This window comes from Aphelocoma coerulescens, chromosome 8, assembly GCF_041296385.1.
Source record: "Aphelocoma coerulescens isolate FSJ_1873_10779 chromosome 8, UR_Acoe_1.0, whole genome shotgun sequence".
In the NCBI taxonomy this organism is placed as follows: domain Eukaryota; kingdom Metazoa; phylum Chordata; class Aves; order Passeriformes; family Corvidae; genus Aphelocoma; species Aphelocoma coerulescens.
The window spans coordinates 16,649,004-16,673,501 of record NC_091022.1 but is presented as its reverse complement, the minus strand read 5'-3'; the positions used below and the strand labels follow the sequence as shown (position 1 = coordinate 16,673,501).

General features: G+C 39.5%; 1 protein-coding gene across 2 annotated transcripts in view; it reads right to left on the bottom strand.

The window, feature by feature from the left end:
* Positions 1 to 24,498, bottom strand: part of TGFBR3 (transforming growth factor beta receptor 3) — a 115,883-nt gene that overhangs the window by 26,450 nt on the left and 64,935 nt on the right. For both annotated transcript variants that reach the window (XM_069022793.1, XM_069022794.1), the window contains exons 4-7: positions 24,097 to 24,234; positions 10,918 to 11,101; positions 5,269 to 5,437; positions 2,826 to 2,973 (exon numbers count right to left, since the gene is read on the bottom strand). In XM_069022793.1, coding sequence (XP_068878894.1) covers positions 2,826 to 2,973; positions 5,269 to 5,437; positions 10,918 to 11,101; positions 24,097 to 24,234 — 639 coding nt within the window. The remainder of the gene's footprint in view (positions 1 to 2,825; positions 2,974 to 5,268; positions 5,438 to 10,917; positions 11,102 to 24,096; positions 24,235 to 24,498) is intronic.

The window sequence follows — 24,498 nt, the reverse complement described above, 5'->3', positions numbered from 1 at the left end:
ATTACCACACACCTTTGACTGGTAGGAGTTATTATGCTACCCCAACTTTGCTGCAGCTCTTTACTTTTCTGCCATGAAGAGACAGCTGAACAAATGTTATTTCAGAACTTTACTGTCCTAGCTGGCACCCGAGCATTTTCAGGGCTTGTTTACACCACTGCACTCCACACTGAGCCTATGAAATGTTCAGTCTTGCATCGCCTCACTGAAACAAAAGCAAGAACAAGGGCTTGCAGAAATAGACCTTCCTTCACTTGCCTGCTCTGCCAACAGTTTCACACACTGTGATTTGAAATAGGCAATCTGAGCCCTCACTAACCTACTCAGAATAGATGCCATTTCAGAAAGTGGTGGGCAGTTGTTCTCAGGTAAACAACAGTCCCTCCAAGCTTCTGAAACCCTCACAGGTTTGCTTTGTGCATTGCACTTTTCTCACTCCTTGCCCCTCAACAAACATTTTCTTTCTGCAACTTCACTGCACAGCTCCCAGCTTTGCAGAGGGACACCAGTTGCAAAGGAAGCAATGTGAACAGCAGTGTGCAAGCACAGAACCACAAAAGCACTGCATGTAAGGACTGCCTGCACACAGGAGTTAAACGCAGCCTGGGAGGAAAGCACTGCACATACGTCATGTGCAATTAATTTACCTAAAGTACTCCCATTTTATTTGGGTTTGTGTCCATCCTCTTTCAGAGTTTCAAGAAACACAGCAAGCTGGGAGATGAGCTATATGACCTAAAACATCTTTTAATTTTTTTTCTGTGAACTTAGACCTCAGTAACATACAGTCCTGGGTGTGAGGCAGCTTAGCACTAACCTTTCCCTCTCAGCTTGCCAATCCCCTCAAGACAACTCTAATTCGTAGTGAGGGCAAGAAGTTAGGAAAATTGAAGTGCATGGAACTGCTTCAACTAATAAAAAGAACATTGTGAAACATTACCTAATTGCTTAGTAATGTTTTTATGCATTGTCTAAATTTGGGCTTGGAAAGGCCTTCAGCTTAATAGAAATATTAAGAGATCCTAAATGCTGGATATGCAGGCTTTTAGTGACTTGGGGGAGTTTAGTTCCCTCCCTTATCCCCTCTAAATAAAGGAAAATTAACACATATTCAGAAAATGAAGCATCTATACAAATGAAGTAGTAAAGTAAATAGTTACTCACAAACCCTAACATGAATACAAAGTCTTTTAAATACTGACATTTCCACATATATTTTATGTATTACGTTCTTTTTTGTTAATCTAAATAAAATGTTATCTTCTGGTACTTATTACAGAAACTATTTTTAATTATACTTTTTACTCATACTTTCAATAATCAACGAAGAAGAACTATAAAAATAATAGCAGCCTTGCTTTTCTATGTTCAAGTGCAGCGCTTCAGAAATTTTTAAATCCTGTAGAAATCCTCTTGTGAAAATTGATCATCCATTCATGGACATGAAATACGGTACTTGAGCTATCTCCTAGCATGGTGTGAACTAAGGCACAATTCTCTATCCTGTGAAAGGAGATCCATATATGCCCAAAATGTACAGTGGTGAATTTTACGTGATAAGCCAGAATGCAACTTTGAAGTCAAGCATTGTTTTTGCCCTTCTGCTTACAACAGTGGTAATCCTCAGCAACCTACCTTGATCTTTCTCTGTAAGGACTGACTGTTTCAGACCTACAGAATGACCAGAACATCCTTTCTTGTCTCTAAGAAAAATATCTGTCAGGGATCAAAAGGGAACGTCGTCATCCTCCCTAGGTAATTTTTCCATTCAATTTTCTGAGCAACACCAAAATATGTTTTCTTTTACTTCCCTTCACTCTCAAAAGCTACTATGAAATCCTGCTTGCTGATCTGTTTTCTTAGGAGATTTAGATCAATCAGCCTTTGGATCCTGCCAGAATTTCCTCTGCACACATTAAAAGCAGAAAGCAACTACGCAAAGTAAAATTTCTATAAATACAAAGAACTGGAGTTTGAAAATGTAACTGAATTGCTGCAAAACTGCTAATCATGAGGCTACTGGGTGGTCCTGAGCAAACATTCAGCTCAACTGTACAATGTGCTCTTAACTGATCGCTTAAGACAGAAATAGGCCACAAATTTATAGGCTGCAAAATCAGTTCAATTATATTTATTTATTTCAGAGCAAGGGAACACACATGTTCTTAGTAGAAATGGTGTTAAGCCACAAAGCCTGTACCAAAAATCAACATGAATCAGCATCTCCAGTAATTTTAGAGGTTTAACTTTAGAGAGCCTGGTTTTAACTTTTAAAGAAATTAATTTTTGCTGTCTGAGGAGAGATGAGGTCAATTTGACCAAACACTTACTGGCGACAGAAGTACTGGCAGGGAAGAGGGATAGATAGTACTACAGCCACAAGCAGAAGTAAGAGTGTTTCCACTTCTAAAGGGATGTGGGTGTGTGCTGCATATCTAGTATTATCTATTCTGCACTTGAAGGCATCATTCCACTTTTGAGATGAACCTGTTGATTCATTCACCAAAGTAACAGCAAAAAAGGGATATAAACATCCCACTGTGTGTCTAGGGTGCTTCAACAGAAGTCAAAAAGACACAGACTCAATCCTTGCACTAACCACCTGGCTTCTGCGATGAGTTGGTCAGTTTCATAGCCCATATATTAAAGGTTAAGCAGAACAAAAAGTTTATGTATTTACTCCTTAAAATGCAGTAATAATTAAAAAGAAGCATCTAAGAGAAAACATTCGGAAATCAACATGGTCTAGCACTACATCACATTTAAATGGATTCTATCCTGTTTCAGCACGATAGCTCTCAAAAAATAAAGGTGCCTTAACTTACAATCACTTCCAGCTTTCCCTGGACATCATGAGACTTGATAACCCAATTGACAGGCTTTCTACACTTGAGGATAAGAACGACATCTCTGACAAGTCTGGCGCCTGGTTGAGATGGTTTAATATCAACGATTATATCCACCTGGAGAGCACTGTATGTGGAAAATAGAAAGTTAGAACAGAATGCCAGAAATTTTCAGCTATCAACCTTCTTCCAATCCATCATGTTTCCACTGTCTGGCCAGCTGATTAAAATGCTGGATATTATCCCAGGCAACACAACATGTGCAAAACAGATTGTTATTCCATATACCCTTAAGTGATTTTGCATAACAATAGAAACAAGTACTTTTTAGACAAAAAATACTTCTGTCTCTTATTTACAAGAAGTGTGCTACTCAATTCACCTATTATTTAGTGCAGGTAAGTTATATGACTAGCAGGTTGCTTTCTAAAGTAAACATAATTTTCTTATTTCACTGTGACAGTGCCTAAATATAACTGCTTCAGTTTTCTCTGGCTATAACTGTATTAAAACTTAAAATAATACCTAAAAAAAAAGTCAAAAAGACAAGCAGGTTAACACACGTGCACAAAAAACCCAACCCAAACCACAAGAACTATATTGGCGGGTGTCTCTGCCTAAACAGTTAAATTGTGGAATTACTTTGCCTAAGATCTTGCATGCTTTGAGGAATTAAGTGTATTCAGTTTCCAATACTTCTGGATATATACTTATTTTAAAAAGAAAAAAAACCCAGATGTCCAGCCTACTGCTTGCTGGAAAATAGATGAAAACGATCCAGATTTTCAAGACCTCAGTAAAGTAAGTAAAGCAAATGGGTTCTTACCCATCAATAACATCTCATCATGCAAAATACCAATTCAACAGAAAAACCTATACTTCCAGATCATCTTATGGGGCCATACATTACAAGAATGTGCTCATCCCCAAGTAATAGGTTCCAACTAATATTCTGCACTGAGACTTAGTGTATCTGGAGACCTTTGTTCAATCTCCTGCAGTTTTACACATGCCCAGCTCAGCTTCTGTATGTTTCTTTGGGGATTTAAACTTTGTAAAGATAGCTGTATATAACACATAAAACTAAGAACAAAGTAACTTAGTACCTTTTTTTTATTTTTTTTACTTCCAATAGCAAAATATTTAAACTTTTTGCAGTGTTATCGTCTGAAAAGCAAATTCCTATTGTACTATCATCCAAAGCCAAAAGCTTGGAACCAGAGCTGTCATTGTGTAACACTACAAGGGACTTGGAATGATGCTGAGATTATCATCAGCTCTGTTCAGGATGGGGCTGCATCATCATTTGGGGCTACCTACTCCACTTCCACTACATCTCAGCACTTTCTTACTATTCCCAGGTTGCTAGGCAAGAAAATTATCAGGCTCTGGGTTCAACATCTTGCAGTGGGAATTATCCTTTTCACAAAAACACCTCCTCCCACCTCCATTTCCCGTGTGATTTTCTCATTAGGGATAGGATATGCTCATGTGTAGCTGCACGAGGAGCAGAACTGGACAATGCCAGATATCCAGTGTCAGCAGTAAGCAGACAGGATTTTAATTCTACCTTATCTCTGATGAAATTGTAACCATCTAAGTTTCATAGCAAATTTCTGTTCTAGCAATCATACTTGGCACTTAGGAAGAGGTTTTCGAAATATGACTATCTGAAGCAAACCCCGCCCATATTCTCCCACAAAGATATAGGAAAGACCAGCAAAGGATGAGTATTTTAAATGTTTTACCTCCCAGAGGTACCTTTGACAATTTAGATAATCCTTATAATGTGTACAGAGAGTTACTTTTCCTAACCAGTAGTTACAAAGTTTTTTGGTCAATGCACCACTGTCAACCCTTAACATTTCTTGTGATTATCAAACTACCCCTTAAACTCAACTGGAAACTTGACAGAAAATACCATTGTGAATCCTCAGAGCAACTGTGGAATACTAACCACAGACCACAGATCACTTGCAACCTCTGGACACTGTTTGGGAGCCACTGTCCAAGGCTTTGCTGCCAGTCATCCCCACCTGTGACAGGTCAAGATTACTTTCAACCTCTCTCACCTCCTCACACAGTGGTCTAACCTTAAACCCTCTTGGTCAGATACGGCCCTTACTGATATTCCCTTATTCACCTTATCCTTGGAAAAATGTGATTGACTGAGCAAGAAGGGGAGCAGTATGTAGTCCATAAAAGCTGCGCTTTGCAGTCTTGTCTAGAAAAATCTTGTGATTATGAAGCAGAATTCAAAATCTTTACATACTGAAGAACCAATTTCTATTTAAGGCAAAGCACAAAAGCCCAAGCTTTTCTTGAAATGATGAAATGGCTACTTTCAGTTGATTTTTATTAGACAAATGAAATTTTTAGTTATTATTTCAAACAGTTTTAGTCTATTTAGACAATACTTTACCTGTTAGGATTGGAATTTGGAGTGCTTAGTTCAATGATATGAACTTCTCTTTCTTGGACTAGGTTAGACATAAGGCACCCCTCTGCTGGTTTCGGTTGTAGATATCCCGCAAGGTAATTTAAAGAGAGAAAATTCTTTTTTATGTTGCACGAGGGAGGAAAAACCTGATCTGGAGGGGGGGAAAAAAGAAAGCATATGCACCTTTAAACACAGATGTCAGCTTAGATGTACACACATACCACATCAACATCAGTGTGGCACTATAGTGCCGAAAGGTGAATCTGCCATTATAAGCATATATGACCAATCATCATACTGAAAGGGAGATCACTGTTGCAAGAATACATCACCTTTCTGATATGAAATATATACTTCTAAACTGAATAGTTAATATTTATGGATTTAAACATTTAATGAAAGAAAATCCCCACCAAGAGATATTTGAAAACAATTCTGAAGGAAAATATGTGAAAACTTTTCAAAATTAATAAAATACATTCAATTTGTTCCTTGCACCTTCAAAAGCAATTTCTTTCTTTTGCATTTTACTCAGAGATAACTTTTGGAATCCACTCCTTCTCCCTGTGGAAAATGTTTTATTCTTGTTATTATAAACTTACCATTTTTTAAATACTACAGAAAGTACTTTCCATTTCCTTACTGAATATATTTCCTATATATTGTGTAGTTGCTGTCAGTGTTGTCTAGAAATACTGCACTTCTCTTGCACATGGAAAATTAAAAACAGCAAGATAATTATGGAATCAGTTGATTCAAAGTCTGATCATAATATCCATAGCTGAAATGATGAAATTCCAGCATAACTATTCAATCTCTCTTTTGGTTTTAACTGCCTAGCTGAACATGAGCATTTTGAAATCACAGAATGAGTGAGTTGGAAGGGACACATAAGGATCATCAAGTCCAACTCTTGGCCCTGCACAGGACACCCCAAGAGTCACTCCATGTGTCTGAGAGCACTGTCCAAAATCTTCTGGACCTCTTGTCAGGCTGGTGCTGTGAGCACTTCCCTGGGGAGCCTGTTCCACTGCCCAACCACCCTTTGGGTGAAGAGCCACTAGTGTACAATGCAAACCATAAAAAATAGCGACTTGGTATGAAGTTCTGATGCACAGCCTACATTGCTGTACCCCAAGAAACAGTATTTCCTGTAAAAATACAGAAAATAAACTGAAAATCAGGAACACTTTGAATTTCTGAGATAGCTTGACATATGAATTGTCATAATACATAGGACTATGTTCAAACACATGAAGTCCTGTAAGAATACAATTCCACATGGCTGGGTCTTTGACCATTGCTTTACAAGAAAGACTTTTCCTATTAAGGTCAGTAGTAAGATACAAAAAAACCAAAGAACAAACAAAAAACCCCAAACAAATGACAAAAAAAAAAAAAAGACAAAAAAGCCCCCAAAACAAACAAAAAAAAACCACAAAAAACCAACCAAACAAAAAAAACTCCCAAAAGAAAATAAATCAAATAACATGCATTGTGAAAACAAAACTGTGAACAAACTCTTAAAAGCTGTGCTGAGGTCATGCACTCTATAAATGAGAACTGAAATGTCACCTCTGAAGTGCATTTGTGTGTGCTACACAACTTTGTAGGAAGACCAGAGATTCCTGTGACCCTGGTCTCTGCAGAAACAATTAGGGGAGTTTCTTCTTGATCTTATACAAAGTAGCCTTTGAATATTAACCCTGTTGTCTCCCCTACAGAAGCTACTAAAGCTGTATAAAGCTGTAACTATTCATACTGCCCAAGCAAAGCACTTCTCTAGCATCTGGTATGTGCCCTGCCAGATTAGCCTTGAATGCAGCTGCAGTTCTGCCAGCTCCTCCCACAACAGCACAGAATGGAAAATGATTCCAAATGGTCTATGCTGAGCTTGAATTTTTAAATATATATAAATATATACACACAAAGAGACACTAGGTATTTGCTTCTTAACTGCTGTACAACATGATTCAGGCCATAAAATAACAGTTCTGGAATAGTTTGTGGGTAATTACCACACATGCTATCATTTGCCATTGCAAAGAACTCAGTTCTTGCTCCTGGCACTTCCATTAGGCGTCTCTGGAGCTCTCCAGAACTGCTGCTCTTGCCGCCAGAAGCACGGACACTCCCCAGCCGGGGCCTCCACTCGATAGCACGCTTTTCCTCTGCAGCAAATTCTAACTCTGTCATGGGCTAGTTGACATACACACCAAAATGCATTTACTCTCATCCACACCAGTTACCAAAATCGGGCTGGAGCAGAAAAGGGGATCCATTTCATCTTTCTCTGCTCACTACACACCTCTTCTTTCTTAGTTTCAGGGCTGTCTACTTACTTTGGAAAGGGACTGCAGGTGTCTGCAATTAATTAAAAACACTACCACACCAGCCAACAAGCAGTCAGTTTAAGGATTCTGTGCCTCTCTAATCTCCCCAGACTCCCAATATGGAATCAGACGTGAGGTTTGCAGGCAACACCCTCAGCAGAGGCTCTCTGGCCAGCAGGCCAGGGTGCTGAGGGCCCTGCTGGCCAGAAAGCAGCGGAGCTGTGAGGAGTGGCCGGCAGCCACTCTCTCCTTTGGCGAGTGCCAGGCTGCCTGGCTGGAGACAGAGGATTGCACACCAGGCTCTGTAGTTTCTGTGTGCAGCACTTCTATTTTACTGATGAGGACAGACACTGTCTGCTCTATTCTGCACAAATTAGGTGTCATCCACAGGTTCTTGGCTAAAAGTTGAATATCCAAGCTTAACATCATCCTGAGGAGGCTTTTGTGCAAATGAGCACTGTTAATCAAGTGTCACTCTCCAAGACAGGCACCCTGGGCAGCAGCAGCTGGATTCAGCAATAAAAATCCCATCCAAGCAGAGCTTGCCTTTCAAAGTCTGAGCTGGGGATAAACAAGGTGTTTGGAATTTTCTTTGGGCACTCTGATGGCAGGGCTTATTCATGTGTATTTTGCAGTTTGCTAGCCCTTAGCACAACAGAGATCAGAACCTTTACTGGCATTTAATGGCAAGACAGAATTGGGATCAGGGAAGGGCCTACAGGGGTCTCAGGAGGGAGGATGCAAACTCTAGGCAGTACTCATCCTGCAGCAGGACACACAGCTAAGCCAGACACAATGTGACCATGTACAAGCATTAAACCAAGCAAGCATGGCATGCAGGATATGTGCACTGGTGTGTACTGGCTATAAATGCAGAGTCAGGACTGATGGCTTCAGCTTCTGCCAGGACAGAAGCACAGTGTTACCATCTGTAAATAGACTGTACATCTTCCAGTTTAGTTACTGGTATGGCTGACTAATTTTTTCTTATTTAGCTAAGAAATGTGTTTAAATTAGTGTCCCTCCAAGCTAGCACATTTGCCCTGGATTTACACTGATGCATTAGGTAACATTTAGCTAACTGATAGGACTTCCTGCCTTGTTCAGTCATGTCTTATGAAACCATGAGGAATTAAACTGACTTCTGCTGAAAAACATGTACCAAGACCACTTTCACCATGAGCACTCCTGCTTTCTAGAATCTGACAGTGATTATTTGTCATCTGAATTATCTGAATCTGACAGTCAATCTGCCATCTCCTTCATTAGACAAATCAAGGCAAGAACAAGAACCCCACTTCTTGTGCCCCTTTCTTCCACACCCCCATTCTGGCCCCTTAAAGCTCTTTCTGTGACCACCATCCCTGTAGTATTTGATCAGCCCCTCTTTCGAATCAACAGGATTCAGATGCACTTGGCCCTGATCCAGTTTGCTAGTGCTCTCAGCTGCCTTTCATTTGCAGTTTCAAAAGTGACTTCAGAGACCCAAAGCATCAGAAGCAGCTTTATTCTATGAAAGATCAGTGTTCTTTCTGTCCTTTGGCTTGCATTTTCTGTTTGCTGTATTCAGCTATAGCCTACACTTCTAAAATGTTACATCTTCCAGTTTCAGATTCGTCTAACTTGAGTGAAACTGAAATGTGGACAGTTATACGGATACAGCAATTAAATTCTGTATCAGCCACATAGCAAGGAACTATTTGTATCACCACCTATAGATTATGAGTAATACTAGCAGTGATTCACAGACTGTCAGCTGAGGGTACCTTACAAAAACGCTCAAGGAGTGTAAGTTTTGTATGAAAAGCCTAAAATGTACATCACTGTATGCTGTGGTTTGTGAAATCCAGAGATTCTACTGTTCACTCTGCAGAGAAGCAGACCAGCACCACATCCCACGTGGGTTTTACAGAACTCCTCACATGACTGCTGCAGTTCAAGAACTGACCCTCTCCCCACCCCTGAACACATGCATAACCCCCACACATTCATGCATATTCATTCTTCTGCCAAGAACTTAAATCAAAATCCAATATGGTTACAGCTGAGCTAGTTTGTAGGAGCCTTCTCAGAAACTGTCTATTTTGGTTGCCTGCCAAGTTCCATTTTGGGTACTTACTCCAAATTAAATTGTGTTTTAGTGCATTCTAAAGATGATGCAAAACTCTCCTCTTTAGCCTCCTGGTTTGACTGGAGATGTGCAAATCAACAAACAGAATTTTATCTGTTTTTTTCAATGTACCTAATTAAATATTTGTCTCTGCAACTCAGAGACCACTACTCCCATGTATATATTCCAAGAGCACTTTAATAAGCTAATAACTATATTTCTGAATGATTTTCTGGCATTAGAATCCAAGAATGGTGCCAAGTAGAACAAAAAAAACCAAAAAATCACACAGGGGAATCCTCTGCAAATTTGGCAGGATTTGGATACAACTAACTCAGGCGTGTTCTGATTTTGGGGAGCAAGGCTCATACGTCAGGAAATCAAATGATCAGATACAGGTGGTTAGGAAAGAATGTTTTCTCCACAGAAGGCTTTCAGTTGTTGGCTTTTTTTTCTGTAACCAACTAGTTCAGCTGTTTGGGAGTTTCTACAGGGATATTGCTGCAGAGAATCATACAGTTATGTTGTTCCAACATTGCTCAGTTATGGAGCTAAAGCCTGAACCCTATCCCAATATGGGCTTGTGAAGTCTCCGAGGAGCTGGAGTCCTCTCCCACCTGCACTAGGCCACCTGAAGAATTTGGCATGTGGCTCACAGGGACAGAGCCACATGCTCTGTCAATCTTTCTCCTTGGGATGAAAATGCGTAAGGACAGACTGAGGCAACTTATTTTGGTGAGGAAACCAATCATTCTTTGCCCAAAGAAGCCTAAGTCCTTATACGAGCAAATGATGGGGGGGGGGGGGGGGGGGAATTGTAACTCGGGTCTTTCTAGAAATTCCCCCCTACTTCAAGTTCTCCACTTCAGTTCTTCAGATGAATGCACCCAAACAATCACCATGAGTAGCTGATTCTGTTTAAAAGGCAAAGTTTGACTCTTGTAAGATTCTGAGAAATTGCATCCACATTTATGAGCACAAATTTATGGCACCAGAATCCATTAAAAGCTGCCTAAACCCAAGGTCTGTACTTTAGACTTGCTCTTATTTCTCTGCCTTCCCCTTTCATATCACATCTCTTGGAAAACAAGAGGTATGTTTAAAAATTAAAACAAGTGAAATATAAGCAAGACTTATTCTCAGTATCTAAAACTGTCTATGAATTCTGTTGGTTTTGTTTTGGTTTACCTTCTCCTACTTTAATATAGATGTTTCTTGATATTTTAAGTTCAGTGAAAGATGTTACTGCTCCATATTCCTTCTGGGCCCACTGTAGGAGATGTTCATTTTTCTCAGGAAAAAACTTTTCTTCCGTTTCTGCTGACAAGGAGAAGTTTCCCTTCTCAAACTGAACGACAGAACCTAAAGACACCTGATGGGAATAAAAACATATTTTTAATGTGGTACGTTTATCCACACAGACGTAGCATGTTTAAGCAATGTAATCTGTCACACCCAAATGCAGTGACTGAAGGTGATTATGGTTTATTTCCAACAAATACCTAAATGTTGCATGTTTTAACATCTGCATAATGATTCCTTTTTCAGAGGTGTTTTTAAAAAATGAAGTGTCCATCAGCCCAGGTGGGATGCACATGGCAGCTGAGTAACAGCAGGCTCTGAGCCACTCTCCAAAACTGTACTGCTGCAGAAGTGGAACTACAGTGCTGCAAGGGGAGATAAGCTGTGGGGGCAAAGGGAGGGAGAGAATAAGAAGAGGATGGTCTGAAAAAATTAAGGCACATAAGAATGTGAAGCACAATAAAACTGGGAACTACTGAAGTAACTCTCAAATCAGAAAGAACATGAGTCCAAGCTCAGTGACATACAAAGGCCAGACCAGAAATAGAATGTAAGGAAAGAGAAAGGCTAAGAGAAAGTGAAGGTATTTACTGTTGCTTTATTTACAGAAAGTGAGGAAATACTTTAGTTTAATACATAAAGCAGATGAGTTATATACATCTTTTGAAATATTCTTAAAACCAGGTTACATTAACTGAGGTCTTGAATGGAAAGACTAAAATGTAATTTAAAATCGTGAACATGGAAAAACAGTACATAGAAGTGTAACAGGTTCTGCAGGAAAGCCAAAGATTTTCAAATACCTCTTCATTGGAGTGGCAATAGCATCACTCAAAGACAGAAGGTTGCAGAGGGTCAGACTCTCTTTCAGACTGCAACCTGCTTCAACTTGTGTTGGTCTTGAGAGATAAACAAGTCATTCCAGATTTACTACAATGCAATATCATCCCAACAGCAACCTTGTGACTTGCCTGTCCCTGCAGATGGATGTAGCCAACACTTCCAGGACAGTTGTCAGCTCTCGAGAGGTCCCTACAAGAAGTGGTGGAAGAGCAGCATTCCTTCATTTACCCAACCCATCCATACACTTCACTGTCTCTTCCTTCAAGGTGCTCAAGGACTGGGGCCCACATGCCCTGCCCAGGCTGGTCCTTCAATGAACACTTTCATTAAGATCTAAATACCAGTCAAGAAGAATATGTACTTGAGTGAAAGCACAGCAAGATGAACAAGCTTTCAGGTGTGAAAGCTTCAGGGAAGATTTTTTTGGACATACTCCCTGTAGTTTGTTCAGATACAACACACAGCCCCTATTTCCAGACCACTGCAGTAGCCAAGGTTTCATGAAAGTACCACTATTCCATCTTCTGTTGTCCTCCAAGCACCCCAGGAAGAAGTCTGAGTCACCCAGTTGTTCTCCTCCCCCTTCCCTTTTCACATCTTTCTACTAACTCAGACTTCTGTGGTGGAAAAAAAGCATATTTCTTTACCCAACTGAGAAGCCAAAACTACTGATAACTTAAAGAGGGGAAAATACATCATAAAAATACATCATAACAATTTCTGTCCAGAGCATTATTTACACATAAGTATCGCTCAACGTAATTATTTTACAGAGATTATCTGAAGTCAGTTTCCAATTACAGAAATTAACTAATAGCAATTGACTATTACCTTCCTTGGAGCTATTGTTGCCAGCATTATTTCAGGGTGATACATACCAAATTGTTTGGCACTTACAAATATTTGTCAAAATAAATACATGAATTACATCCTCTGGCACATGAAAAGAAATTCCAAATTCTTCCCTGTGTTGCTAGCTATAATGCCAGCATTTATTATGCACATATCATATATTCTCCTCTACGAGAAGGCACAGGGAATTCAGAGTCCAATTTGACCAGACTTGTCACAAAGACCAGCTTAGGAGTCCTTTTACCAGAATAGTTTTCAAAGTTTAAACTAACATCTGTTTCAATTCTGAATAATCTTTCTTATTTGTTTTCAAATGACTATCATAAAATGCTTCCTTTGAATGAAAAAAGTCTGTATTATTCAGTGTAACACAGACTACACCACATTCTCTCGATATTCTCAAATAAGGAAGCTACGTCTGCCATTAGAGTTAATCCAGTACTAGGAAAGGAGAGGAACCAGTTATCTCTATAAAGAATTTCGCAAATCGCACTCACTTTGTACTTTCAGACTTAGAAGCAGCTATGCCACAGACTGATTTCATGGAGCATCTCTACGATGCTCCTAACACTTCAAATTCTGTGTAAATTCCAAGTGTACAGTCTGAGGGGATGACACTGACACAGCACAAGCCAGCTCATGCCAGACTGTGTACAGAGCACCTCTTAGCAATGCTGGCTTTTGTATCAGAGACATGTGGGACAGTTTCATAGACCTTTGGCCTAACTAGAAAAATCTCCCATGCATGAAATTTGCAGGATTTAAGGACTTAACCAGTGATTATTTTGCAGGAATACTGAATAGATGTTGGCATTTCACCCTCAGAGACAAACAGTTTATCCAGTAAGTACAGTAGTTGGTTTTCATTTACACATTGTTTCCAGTATTTTTTTTATGGTCAGCATCAGGGCAAAGCAGCATCAGCGTGTCTTTTTAAACATTTCCGGACAGCATGAGAGAAAATATTATTCCTTCTAACAACCAAAGAAATGCATTGCCTTGCAATAATACATTTTTGCTGTATTTTTCATTTGAGATAGTTAAATGTATGCTAGCACAACAGCTGTCTTCCCTCAGAATACACTTGGCTTTTCATTTATTACTAATTAAAACTTGAAAAGCTTTTTTATCATCCTGCATCATGAAAAATGTCTTCCTGAGGGACAGATCCTATCAAAGTTACCAAGTTCTACAAGAGAGGAACTGACAGACAGAAAGCAGAGCAACTAAAAAGTCTGGCACAAGCATCCTCACTAAGTGATCATACAGTAAACATCTTTAAATAAACATGAAGCTTATCATATTTGTTTTTTTCAATCACATGCTGAAGTCTATTTGAAATGCTGGTTCCACTAGCCAGGTTTTAGAAAAGACTGCAGAGTTCTGCTGTGCTTGCCAATGTTGGGATTTTTACTACGCGGACCTAAGGCGAGGTTAAGTGAGCCAAGCACGTTATTTATTCTGGAAAGAATTCAACAGACCCTTCCAAAAAAGGCAACCATCACTGTTTCAACACCTGCCTCGAACATTAACTACTTACTCTTCAGAACAAATCAAAAGCAGCTCTAACATGCGTAGGATAAGCCAAAGCATTAAAGTCAAATAACGTTTTAAATATTTGGGGATACATCAATTTTTATCTGAGCACTAATTACGCATTGATTGAGTGATTAAGAGACTGCTGCTACAGATACTTTCATCTCCTCCCTTCAACTCCTTCAGTGGTTACTTTCTGAGGTTGCAGAGTGGAAAAAGCACCCCAGCTCTACTTCTTCCAGTTGTTGTAAGGACATGAAAAGGGAATGCATCCTCTGCTGCTGAGTACACCTACACGTCCTGTCACATTTCTGAGGGTAAATGAAGAAACTAGACATGGAAAATCCGTTTGCAAGACCAAAAGATACTGGCCATGGCCAGTAACCACAGCAAGTGCTGCAGTTCAAAGGGCTGCTCCTCAGAGGAAATGAGGATCAAGCACAGTATACTGAAAATTTGCTACCAAAACCTGAGTCTTCCATCAAAGAACAAAATGTGTTTAGAAACATATTTTGGTTACATACACTACTACCCTGCTGACCATTGGGGAAAATAGGGCCTGAAATTTTCTTTGCATCATAGCAAGGCAAGGAAACATACACCCTTAATGCTGGGGGGACAGCCTTCGTACATCCCTTAAGGAAAGGTTCCAGTCTGAATAAACTGCCCTTGCAAGGCTGCCATGGTAGTTCAGGACATCAGTTACCTGGCAGAAGTGCCAGGTGTCAGAAGTAACTATTCCCCAGAGGAAACAACTCCCAGAACCAAACCTGAGTCATCTCAAATGTGTACAGTGGTGAGTGTGAATACTGCACACACAAAATAGCATATCCTGTTTCTTATTTTACCTATTTCCTTCTCTCCTTTTAAATGTTTATTGCCTTTTTTTTCCCCTTTGAATCTGATCCAGGGGGATATATACTTTCTATGCTTTATAATATTTTAAGTATTTAACGTAGTTATAATTCAGAACTCCCAAGTAGGAAGCAAGCTCATAATTTAGCCTTGAGAGAGAGAGGTAGGCACCTCTGGGACGTGACTCAGAATACAAAGTTTAGTCCACAGCCACACAGCATGAACCAATCCCTCCCCTCACAACAACAGCTACACCACTACCCATGAAGGGCCTGCCAGCACAAGTGACCAACTAATCCACCCCTAAATCCATGATTGAGGCAAATATAGTAGAAGGAAAAGAAGCAGCATCCTTCATATTTTTATCTGAGCTATGCAGTATCAGACCTGTGGTGGAACATGAAGGAGAGGAATATATCTGCTCAGAATAAAATTAGAAGACTTCAACCAACTATCAGAGCAGCCTACGTGGGGATCAGAGTCAGCTGGTGTTTTTTGATACTGTACTTTGATGTGCTTTCATCCTCTTACAGAGGAAAAATAAAGCCATGGATGGAGAAATATCAGGTATTCAAAAAATGTATCTTTTGTTGTTAATAAATCCATATATAACATACTATAATCATCAAGAGAACAATTCTCTTCAACAAGTAAGAAACATGCTGCTTTTGAAATTACATGCAGCATTTGTGAATCATCAACTTTGTGTAGTCCTTACAGCCACAGAGGTGTGATGTTTTCAGACAATGACAAAATTTTTCATTTTCAGTTTAGTGTTCTCAAGACCACATGCAGTCATTACAAAATTCCACTTCCAGTTTTCACATTTTGAAAAAATACACATAAGAGCAGCATTATCTTAATTACATTTTCAATTTTAATTCTACTTCCTAGGAGATGCTCAGTTTGGCAGCTACCAAAGATCCTTACATGACCAAGGCTGTCCAATGTTTTCTCAGGATGAAAGCAGAACCTTATGAGATCAGAGAGCAGACTCCTGCACATCTTTATATAGCTAGAAAAAAAATCCTGGGATTTTCCATCAAAGCTGAATCTGTGTCAAATCAAGTGCAACTTTCAAAACCCCTAAGGAACAGTTACTAGAATGATAAACAAACAAACAAGAAAATCTGTGTAAGGGGGAAATCTGTTCCCAAAGTTTAAGGCTCTGGAGTTTATTAATTGCAGACAGGTAACTGTCCACTCATCTCATATTAATTTAACAACATCTTAATAGACTCAACATAACACTTGTTTGATATGAGCAAAATAAGGTAGCAGAAGCTTTTCCAGGGATTCTGTTTCAAGTTAGAGTCAATTTAGTGGAAGAAGTGAAGGGGAGAATCAAAGTGTATCAATGCAACTGCAGCTATAGTTTCCACTGGAATCAGTGACTCAGTAACACAACCTGTTGTAATTTATTATCTCCACGTCACTAACACCAGGAGTCTGCCAAAATCCACTGCCTGCCTCTGTAAACTTCCACTGGCTAAGCCCCTGTTTACTGAAGCAAACAAAGAAAGGAAGGAGCCATGACCATACAGAAGAGAAAAGACTATCACAGGTGCCTGTTCCAGGTCCTTCAGCCACCTGCAAGACGGGTTTGGGAATACACCTCGACCACTAAATGCAAGAATATTCTTTGTTTCCTTACTCTTGCAGCTTGGATTAACCTAAAGTCCACATCTTCCTGACTACCAGCTGTCTTGGTTCTGAAAGTGATAGGTCTGGGCTCCTAGAGGGACCAGGAGAAGGAGGAATGCTTAGGATCAGAGGCAGCAATGAGAAAGATCAGCAGGAGATACAAGAGGCAGCATCATCCAGATCTGGCCTATCCACACTCCTAACACAAGTTTTGTTTGGAGCAATGACCCACAGAGACAGCCCACTCTTAAAGCTGAAACAAACACCACACAGTAAAGCTTGAGTTTTGAAAGATGTCTTAAATCACATGGGATCCAGTATGAACTCCATGACACTCTTAGCAAACCAAGCTCCCAAAAAAATGCAGCCCTTTGAAGTCCCATGAAAGAAGAAGCTAAGGCACAAGGACCTGCCTAGTTTCTTGTGAAATTTACTGGCAAGTTGGTATTTTTGAAATATTTCTGCCCAAACCAAAGTGATTACAGTGAAAGCAGAGGCTACCTATACATCATAAAATTTCCCTATTTTGGGACATCACACAGAATTTTTTTACCATGCTCTGCATACTCATTTCATGTACTATATCTTGCTTCCTAAGCCAGAAATATCACTTCTCTTCTGAAATGTCTCCCTGAAGCAAGCTTTGAATGAAAAAAACCAACCCTCAAACCCTCTAGATATTTAAAGATGCCTTACTAGGGTTATTGTACTCTTAAACTCCTTTTACATGCATCATTTTCAAGCATGTATTTACTACCCTGTCATTTTCTGCCATTCCTACTGTTGACAAAATCCTTCCCCTCTTTTGCCAAGAATATAAGAATCACCGCCATATGTAGCCTGAGGTCACCCTAATATTTCTGGGAGTAACCCATTTATATAGACTTTAGAAAAGCAGTATTTTGCCAGGGTTGAATCATGCCAGGAGACAAAGTCTATAGGGAAATTTACCATTTTGAAAAGCATAGTAAGAGTTACTGTTTACTAAACACTTTTAATTAGACACATAATGCTGGTTTTCACATTTTTTCAAAAGTCAGGGAAACGGTGTGGGGAGGGGAAGGGAGGATATGAACTCTTCCAAGTGAAAAAGGGCAACTACAGGATTATTTCCAGCTCCTGAGTAGAAGAACGATGAAGATCTATAAAAAAAACCCAAACCCCAGGATTCTACAGTAATGTAAATGTCCTTTTAAATTCCTCTTCACACTGTTACACAACACTGAAAATCTACTGCTTTTACTTTGAATAGTGAAAGGTCACTATTAATACCAAATTTATCACTAGTCATGCATTTCCTATCCTTCCTCACTCCTCCTAGCAGAGCACTCTTCTTCACATCTGGGTCTGTTTAACCAGTGATTGGAAATTTAGCCTCCTGATTTCCCGTTAAATACTAGGCACAGGAAAACAAATAGCACTTGTTTTTCAGTGAGTTTTGTCAGTCATCCAAATCTAGTGCAAGCCATAGAACAGCCTGTGGTTTGGTGGCAGTGACCCAAAATATGTGAACCATATTTTCATGAAGTGAGAGGAATAAACCACCAATTGGCTGAAGTAATAAGAACATGGCTTTTTTTCTTCTCATAAATACAGAAATGACTAATAATTAAACTCTTCATTCTATCACTTTTCTTCTTTAAAGCTTTTATTTCATCTTTTCAAATCTCAAACCAAGAGCAAGTGATCTGTTTTTGTATTTATCACTACTGCTCTTGCTTCTTCTATTTCACTATCTTAACACACACATTCACTCCTAGTTCTTGCAAGGTTATTTGTTTGCATAAGTGTTTTCTTACCTACAACTCTTACTCATTTAATTGCCTGAATAACTAAATCAGAGAGAGAGAGCTGAAGCATTGCTTCTTAAATCATATATTACATATAATCACATATGTAGATATTTAAGGGGTTTTGGATCTATTCTAACAGGAAATCACAAAGGATTGGGAGCTTTCTTTCATTGATTTAATTCTCACTACTTTCACTTGCTGAGTAAAGACATTCCTAGGCTATAAAAGCAATTGAAAAAGCTACCATATATAAAGAAAAAAAATTACTTGCTGAGCAGCACCTATAAAACCTTCTTTCTGTACAGTTTCATAAAACTTCTGGTTTTGTGCCAAGACATGTTAGCAATAAACTAGTTTTAGGGAAAGAGAGAAATGATGACTTGATGGGAAGGAAGGAAACTATTTTACTGTATGAAAACTTAAAAGTGGGGTAGTAGAAGAGGTCTGGTAATGTTTTTCTGCAATACTGACCTGCATCAAGATCACAGGTAAAAGCAGTTTCTACAGCAGTTGTCTAGCTTACGTAGAACTGTGATCTGTCATAACCTAACCAGTCTAATTACCAGTGAAGATGTCCTTCAACTTCCTCTCCCACTCCCCTTTATAATGCAATTTTGGCATTTATTCCCTGCTGAGGAAAAAAACCAAAACGTAGCACAGATGCCAAGCATTCCCCTTGTTGAACTGAACAGAGCTTCACACCCATGCAATACTCTTCAGAGTGATGAGCCCATGAACATCTGAACAGAAAATGCCCAGTTCCCAAATTGTTGTATTTTTGTGACATGTACAAATATACAATCAGACTAATATGACAACATGCACCAGTAATTGAAGTGATGATTTAAAATTACTTAGGTCAGGCAGTTCATGCCCTAACCCATTTCAGGTATTTTTGGATTGAAATGCCATGATACTAAGGTACATTTATTTTTAACACTATGAAAATAAACTCAAGACTTATTTTACTAAAATTACAATAATTTCACAGCATCACCTACTTCACCCGTCAATATACAGCAACTCATGCAGAGTCTGAAAATAACCCTGTCCATGCTAAATGTATTGTTAACACCACACTAGGTAGACACCATATATTCTTTTCTCTTTCTTGTCCAGAGAAAATTTTTGTCAGGTTTTTATCAAAATGCCCAAATTTTCTCTTAAGAGTACTCACTGGTGTTCTTTCTGATTTATAGATGGGGAAAGCACCCCGAGCAGCAAAATTACAACACTGGCAACAGAACAGTGAAGAACAACTTCCCTCAGCAGCCATGCCTTGTCATGATGGCTTCCTCCAAAGTACTGTCACTCTGTGAGAATCACTCTGCTTCTATTCAGTGCCACTTTGGGGCATGCTACTTAATTTTAATGATAATTTATTCCACTTGAGGTTTAGCCACAAATAGACATTTTGTGAAAATGAAACCATGAGCTGTTTCCATGAAGATAAAGCACATGACAAGTCACTGAGTGAAACTATGTGCATTACATGATAAAAATAAGTGCAAGATCACATGTATACATCAAATCTACATTTTCACACTGAAAAAGTGTTTACCAAGAAGGTAATTTGTGCTTTCCCCTATATTATAACCATGTACCCAAAGCCTGGATTTTCTCCCACATTCATTTTAAGCTTCTTAACTGATGGAGGACCAGGCCCAAGGCAAAAATCCAAGCTTGAACTACGTGATAAGAAGTTAAACTCCAGCCCAACTCAGTATTCCTGTATTTTCCCGGTCTTTTGGATATGTGCTGACACAAGCTTTAAATCTTTTCATCCTTTCCTGGGGCAGCTTAGCTTTAATGGAAACTCAAACAATAAATTCACAGAGTGAAGGAAACAGACCATTTTGCTAATGAGGACACTGAGAACACACAGCCCTAACTCTACCCTCTGCTCCAGTACAATCATCACTTAAGCTCAGTGTGCCTTGGTTTCTCCACCTGTACAAGGCTAATAACAGCAGTTGTGCTCCAATTAATTATCTCATAGCCTGGAGTTACCTTTGTTAGAAATAATTCTGGAATTTATAATACAATTAATTTGTAACTTTTATTTAGTTATTTACTTACTCAAAGCACATGTCCCTGTAACAATTTGAAAACATTATTATGATACTTTACATGGGGGAAAAAAAAGCTAATATTAAAAAGAAATAAAGACCTAGGACTTCACTAATGGTTACATGATCCTTTCACTACAAACTTTGACCTAGCTCTAGCAACATGGTCTTTATCAGCAACAAGTCCCAGAAGTTGTCATTTAAACTTCTTTACACTACTTACCATTCTAATTAGGACTCAATCAGTGAAAGTCATTGCAATTCATACTTTACATACAGTATATTAACAAAATTGTGAATGAATGTATTGTTTGAAAAGTCTGAAGGAAAAGCTGGAAAGTCAATGAATATCTTGCCTAAGGCTTCCATAGAGACAGACAATAACATTGTTATGACACTCCTGTGGTATGCATGGCACAGATTTCTGTTTTGAGCATAGAATTCATGGGCACTAGAAAAGCTTTTTCGACTTTGAAATCTTTTATGATTCAAAATACTCAATTTTCTGTTTTGGCTATACATTTAAGGGGACTGAACAAGTCAGAGCCACAGAGCTAAGTATTTTTAAACAAGGGCCAAGGAAGCATGCTCGGGACTCTGCAACCCTTGGAGCTGCTATTTACAGTCCCAGGGTCAGTTGTCTGGACCTTACTGAAGGCTCTGGCACAGAGGCAGGGAACCTCTCTGCAACTAGGGCAGAAGCAGCATGTCCCTTTGCCCCAAAGCTTACCCAAAACAAGAACCCTTGATTCTGAAAAGGGACAACCATTCCTAGGACACTCACCATTGCAGGGTTTGCAAACTAGCACAGCTCAACACAGGCAAACAGCTCTAAGCAAAACTAGAGCCCCTTGACCTCTACTTGGCATACTGCACTTGTCTACAGGTGCTGCTAGGATTTCCTCCACATTTTTCATGTTTTCTGTGCCACATGATTCTGTGCTCTTTTTTCAGAAAGCTTTTGGGAAAACAATGCATTCGTCCTTGTGAGCAGAGTGGAATTGTGGAAAAGCAACAGATGATGACCACACAAAGTTGTTCAGCCTGTAACCTCATGGCTTATCATCCCAAATTGCCCTAGCTACTGAGAAACTGGGTCATGGAAGGCTGATGAATCCCTGGTAAGAGACTGAAGTTAGCTTATGTTTACAGCAAAAATATTGCCTTAGGAAAAGAACACAGAGTGAACTTTCAGAGTGAGAGGGACCAGAGGGACTAAACTGGGAGAGGTAATGGTGGATCAACACCCTGGCATTCTGCAATCTCATTCTTTGAGCTCTTTGTAGGAAAGAAAAATATAAACCTTAATATGGTGGAAGGAAAAATACATAAATTCATATGGCACTTAAGGGGATACAAAATTGTTATGGAGAGCTATTCAGATGGATTAGGGATGGGTTAACACTGAGACCCAGTTCAGTCCCTTGCAAAAAAAAGGCAAGCTCCCATGGGCAGCAGCATTATCCCAGCGCCACAGGCTGGCAGGATGGCACAAGGCACTACATTGTTCAGCCCTTACCATGACCAGCGGAAACTAAGAGGTACAGTTTTGAGAGGTGGCATTTGATTTGAGTCTCCCAACACAGCAGCAAATCTGCAGTGCCTACCAGGTACTCCTGCCCCACCCGAGAAACAGTCCACTCCTTCCTGCAGCATCAGTGGCCAAGTTTATCAGGGCAGTTCTTGAGGTCAGGCAACTTCTTGTTTGGCAAGAACTATGACTGCTGCTGCTCACATCTTCAAGCCTGTTTTTTTAACCAGAAGAGCCTGAAACAGTTTTCTGAAGCAAACACACATCTAATAGTACAGTTTTGGCAGTCAGAGCCTTGGGCACATTCCTATTGTTCCTAAGCCTTAATGCAGGCTGTTGAAGCCCCACTGAGACAAATCAAGCAAGCTCAGCATGATCACCATCTGAACTCCAGCACAATCAGCTGCGCAGAAATGGATGAGTCTCAGAAGACCATCTCTCCAGGCCCGGAGCAAGGTAAGGGGAGAGGGAAAATCCTGGGTGCAGAGGAAGAACACAAACTAGCTGAGCAAAATCTAGTTGACAGGAAATGGGAGTGATGATGCATTGTAGGAAAAGGTCAAAACTAAACTGAAAGTAGGTCCAAGGTGTTATTATCTGATGAAAGATCCTGCTTCTTTTGTCAGTGAGAGGAATGAGGATGTGGTACACTGTTATTCCACATGTTGTTCCTCAGCCATTTTCTGAGCACACCAGAATGGTACTGGTTGCATTAAGGACATGTAACAGGAATGGTCAACAAGAAGATAACAGTAATGAATCTCCAAAATACCAATGAAAAACCTAAGATTGTGAATATTTTAGAATAAAAACAAGCCCATGTTCTTGGCACCGATCAGTAACACACTGTACTGGAAACAGGACAGAGTCCTTCAGAGTTCAAAATATCAAGGGTACTCCTACTCTTATACCTTGATGACAGGAAAAAGAAAGACAATTCCAGAAAGCTTGCAGTGTCCAGCAAGTGACAGAACTCTTCGTGCACTTAATAGTGTCACCACCATACCAGGTCAACTGAGAGCAGTGCCCCCTTCTCAGTGTTCTAATGCTGCACCATGGTCCATCTTCCTGTCCTGCTGATGCACAGTGACACAATTAAGTTCCTACTGGGTGCTGCAGAAACAATCTTGCCTACCACTGTCAGCTGTGCTGGAGGAGCAAAATGAAGCCCTATAAGGATACCGCTAAAAATAATCAAGTTTAGTTCTGCAATTAGAGTTGAATATAGTGAAAGCTGCAACTTCCATAAAGACGACTCATGATTAGACATGATGTCACGCATCAAAAATTTAATCCAAACAACTTGTCTGTTTCACTACAAATAGCAAACTTGAATGTCCTGGCAAACTGTAAGGACATGATTTACAAATACTAGGTAATATTTGGATCTTGCATTATAAGCAGTGCTCCAGTCTTTCTGAGAAACAAAAATGACTTCATTCTGGGCTTAGCCTGGTCATTTCAATAGACCAAAGCTTTGTCAGAGACATAAACCATAACTGGACATACTGAGCTCAATACATACAAATTTTTGTTTTGGTCACAGGCCACACAACTAGCATACACTGTTAATAGTTCCAATTGCTTTGAGACTTTTTGCTTTATGGTACTGTTAAGAGTTCCAATCAGGAATCTGTTACAACCTCACAGCTTTTTGAACTCGAATGGCTGTTAGTATTAATAACTATATGATGTGCAGATTCTGAAAAGCAGTTTTGCTTTCTTTTCCTTAAATTCACATAACAAGTAATTGGCTACTTTTTCCAAACTGCTTTGCCCTACCACCTAACTGTTCCCCAGAGCCCTACAAGGAAACTTGACCCGCTGTTAACTTGTTTTTTAATCTAAGTTTGAAAAATTTCGAAATGAATGCCATTAACTCCACGCCTTATGTGACAAGCAGCTATGATAGAGAGCAGGCCAGAGGACTGTGTACACTTACAAAGAAAACTCTTCGGATTCCAGGTGCCAGTCTTTCTGTTTTTAGCTTCCAGACCAAAGGCAAAGGAGAGTTGAGAAGAAACACCAGAGGCTTCTGGTGGATATGCACTGATGAAATTGGATTCAAATGTAACGTGACCTACAGAAAAACACAGAAATATGTGAATACTTCCTGGAATTTGAAACAATGAATCAAAGGTAATTTTTATATATATCTTATGACTCTTAGCATTCAGGTCTTGACTCAAGATTATACACTAATCTACTTCCACAAAAATCAGTCAACAAAGCACAGAGAAAATAAAATATGAAATAGTTAACATTTGTGCTCTATGCTTGCAAAGCACTGCTAAAAAGAAAATCTTGGCAAATGCTGATGAAAAATAGCTTATGCAAAAGGTCA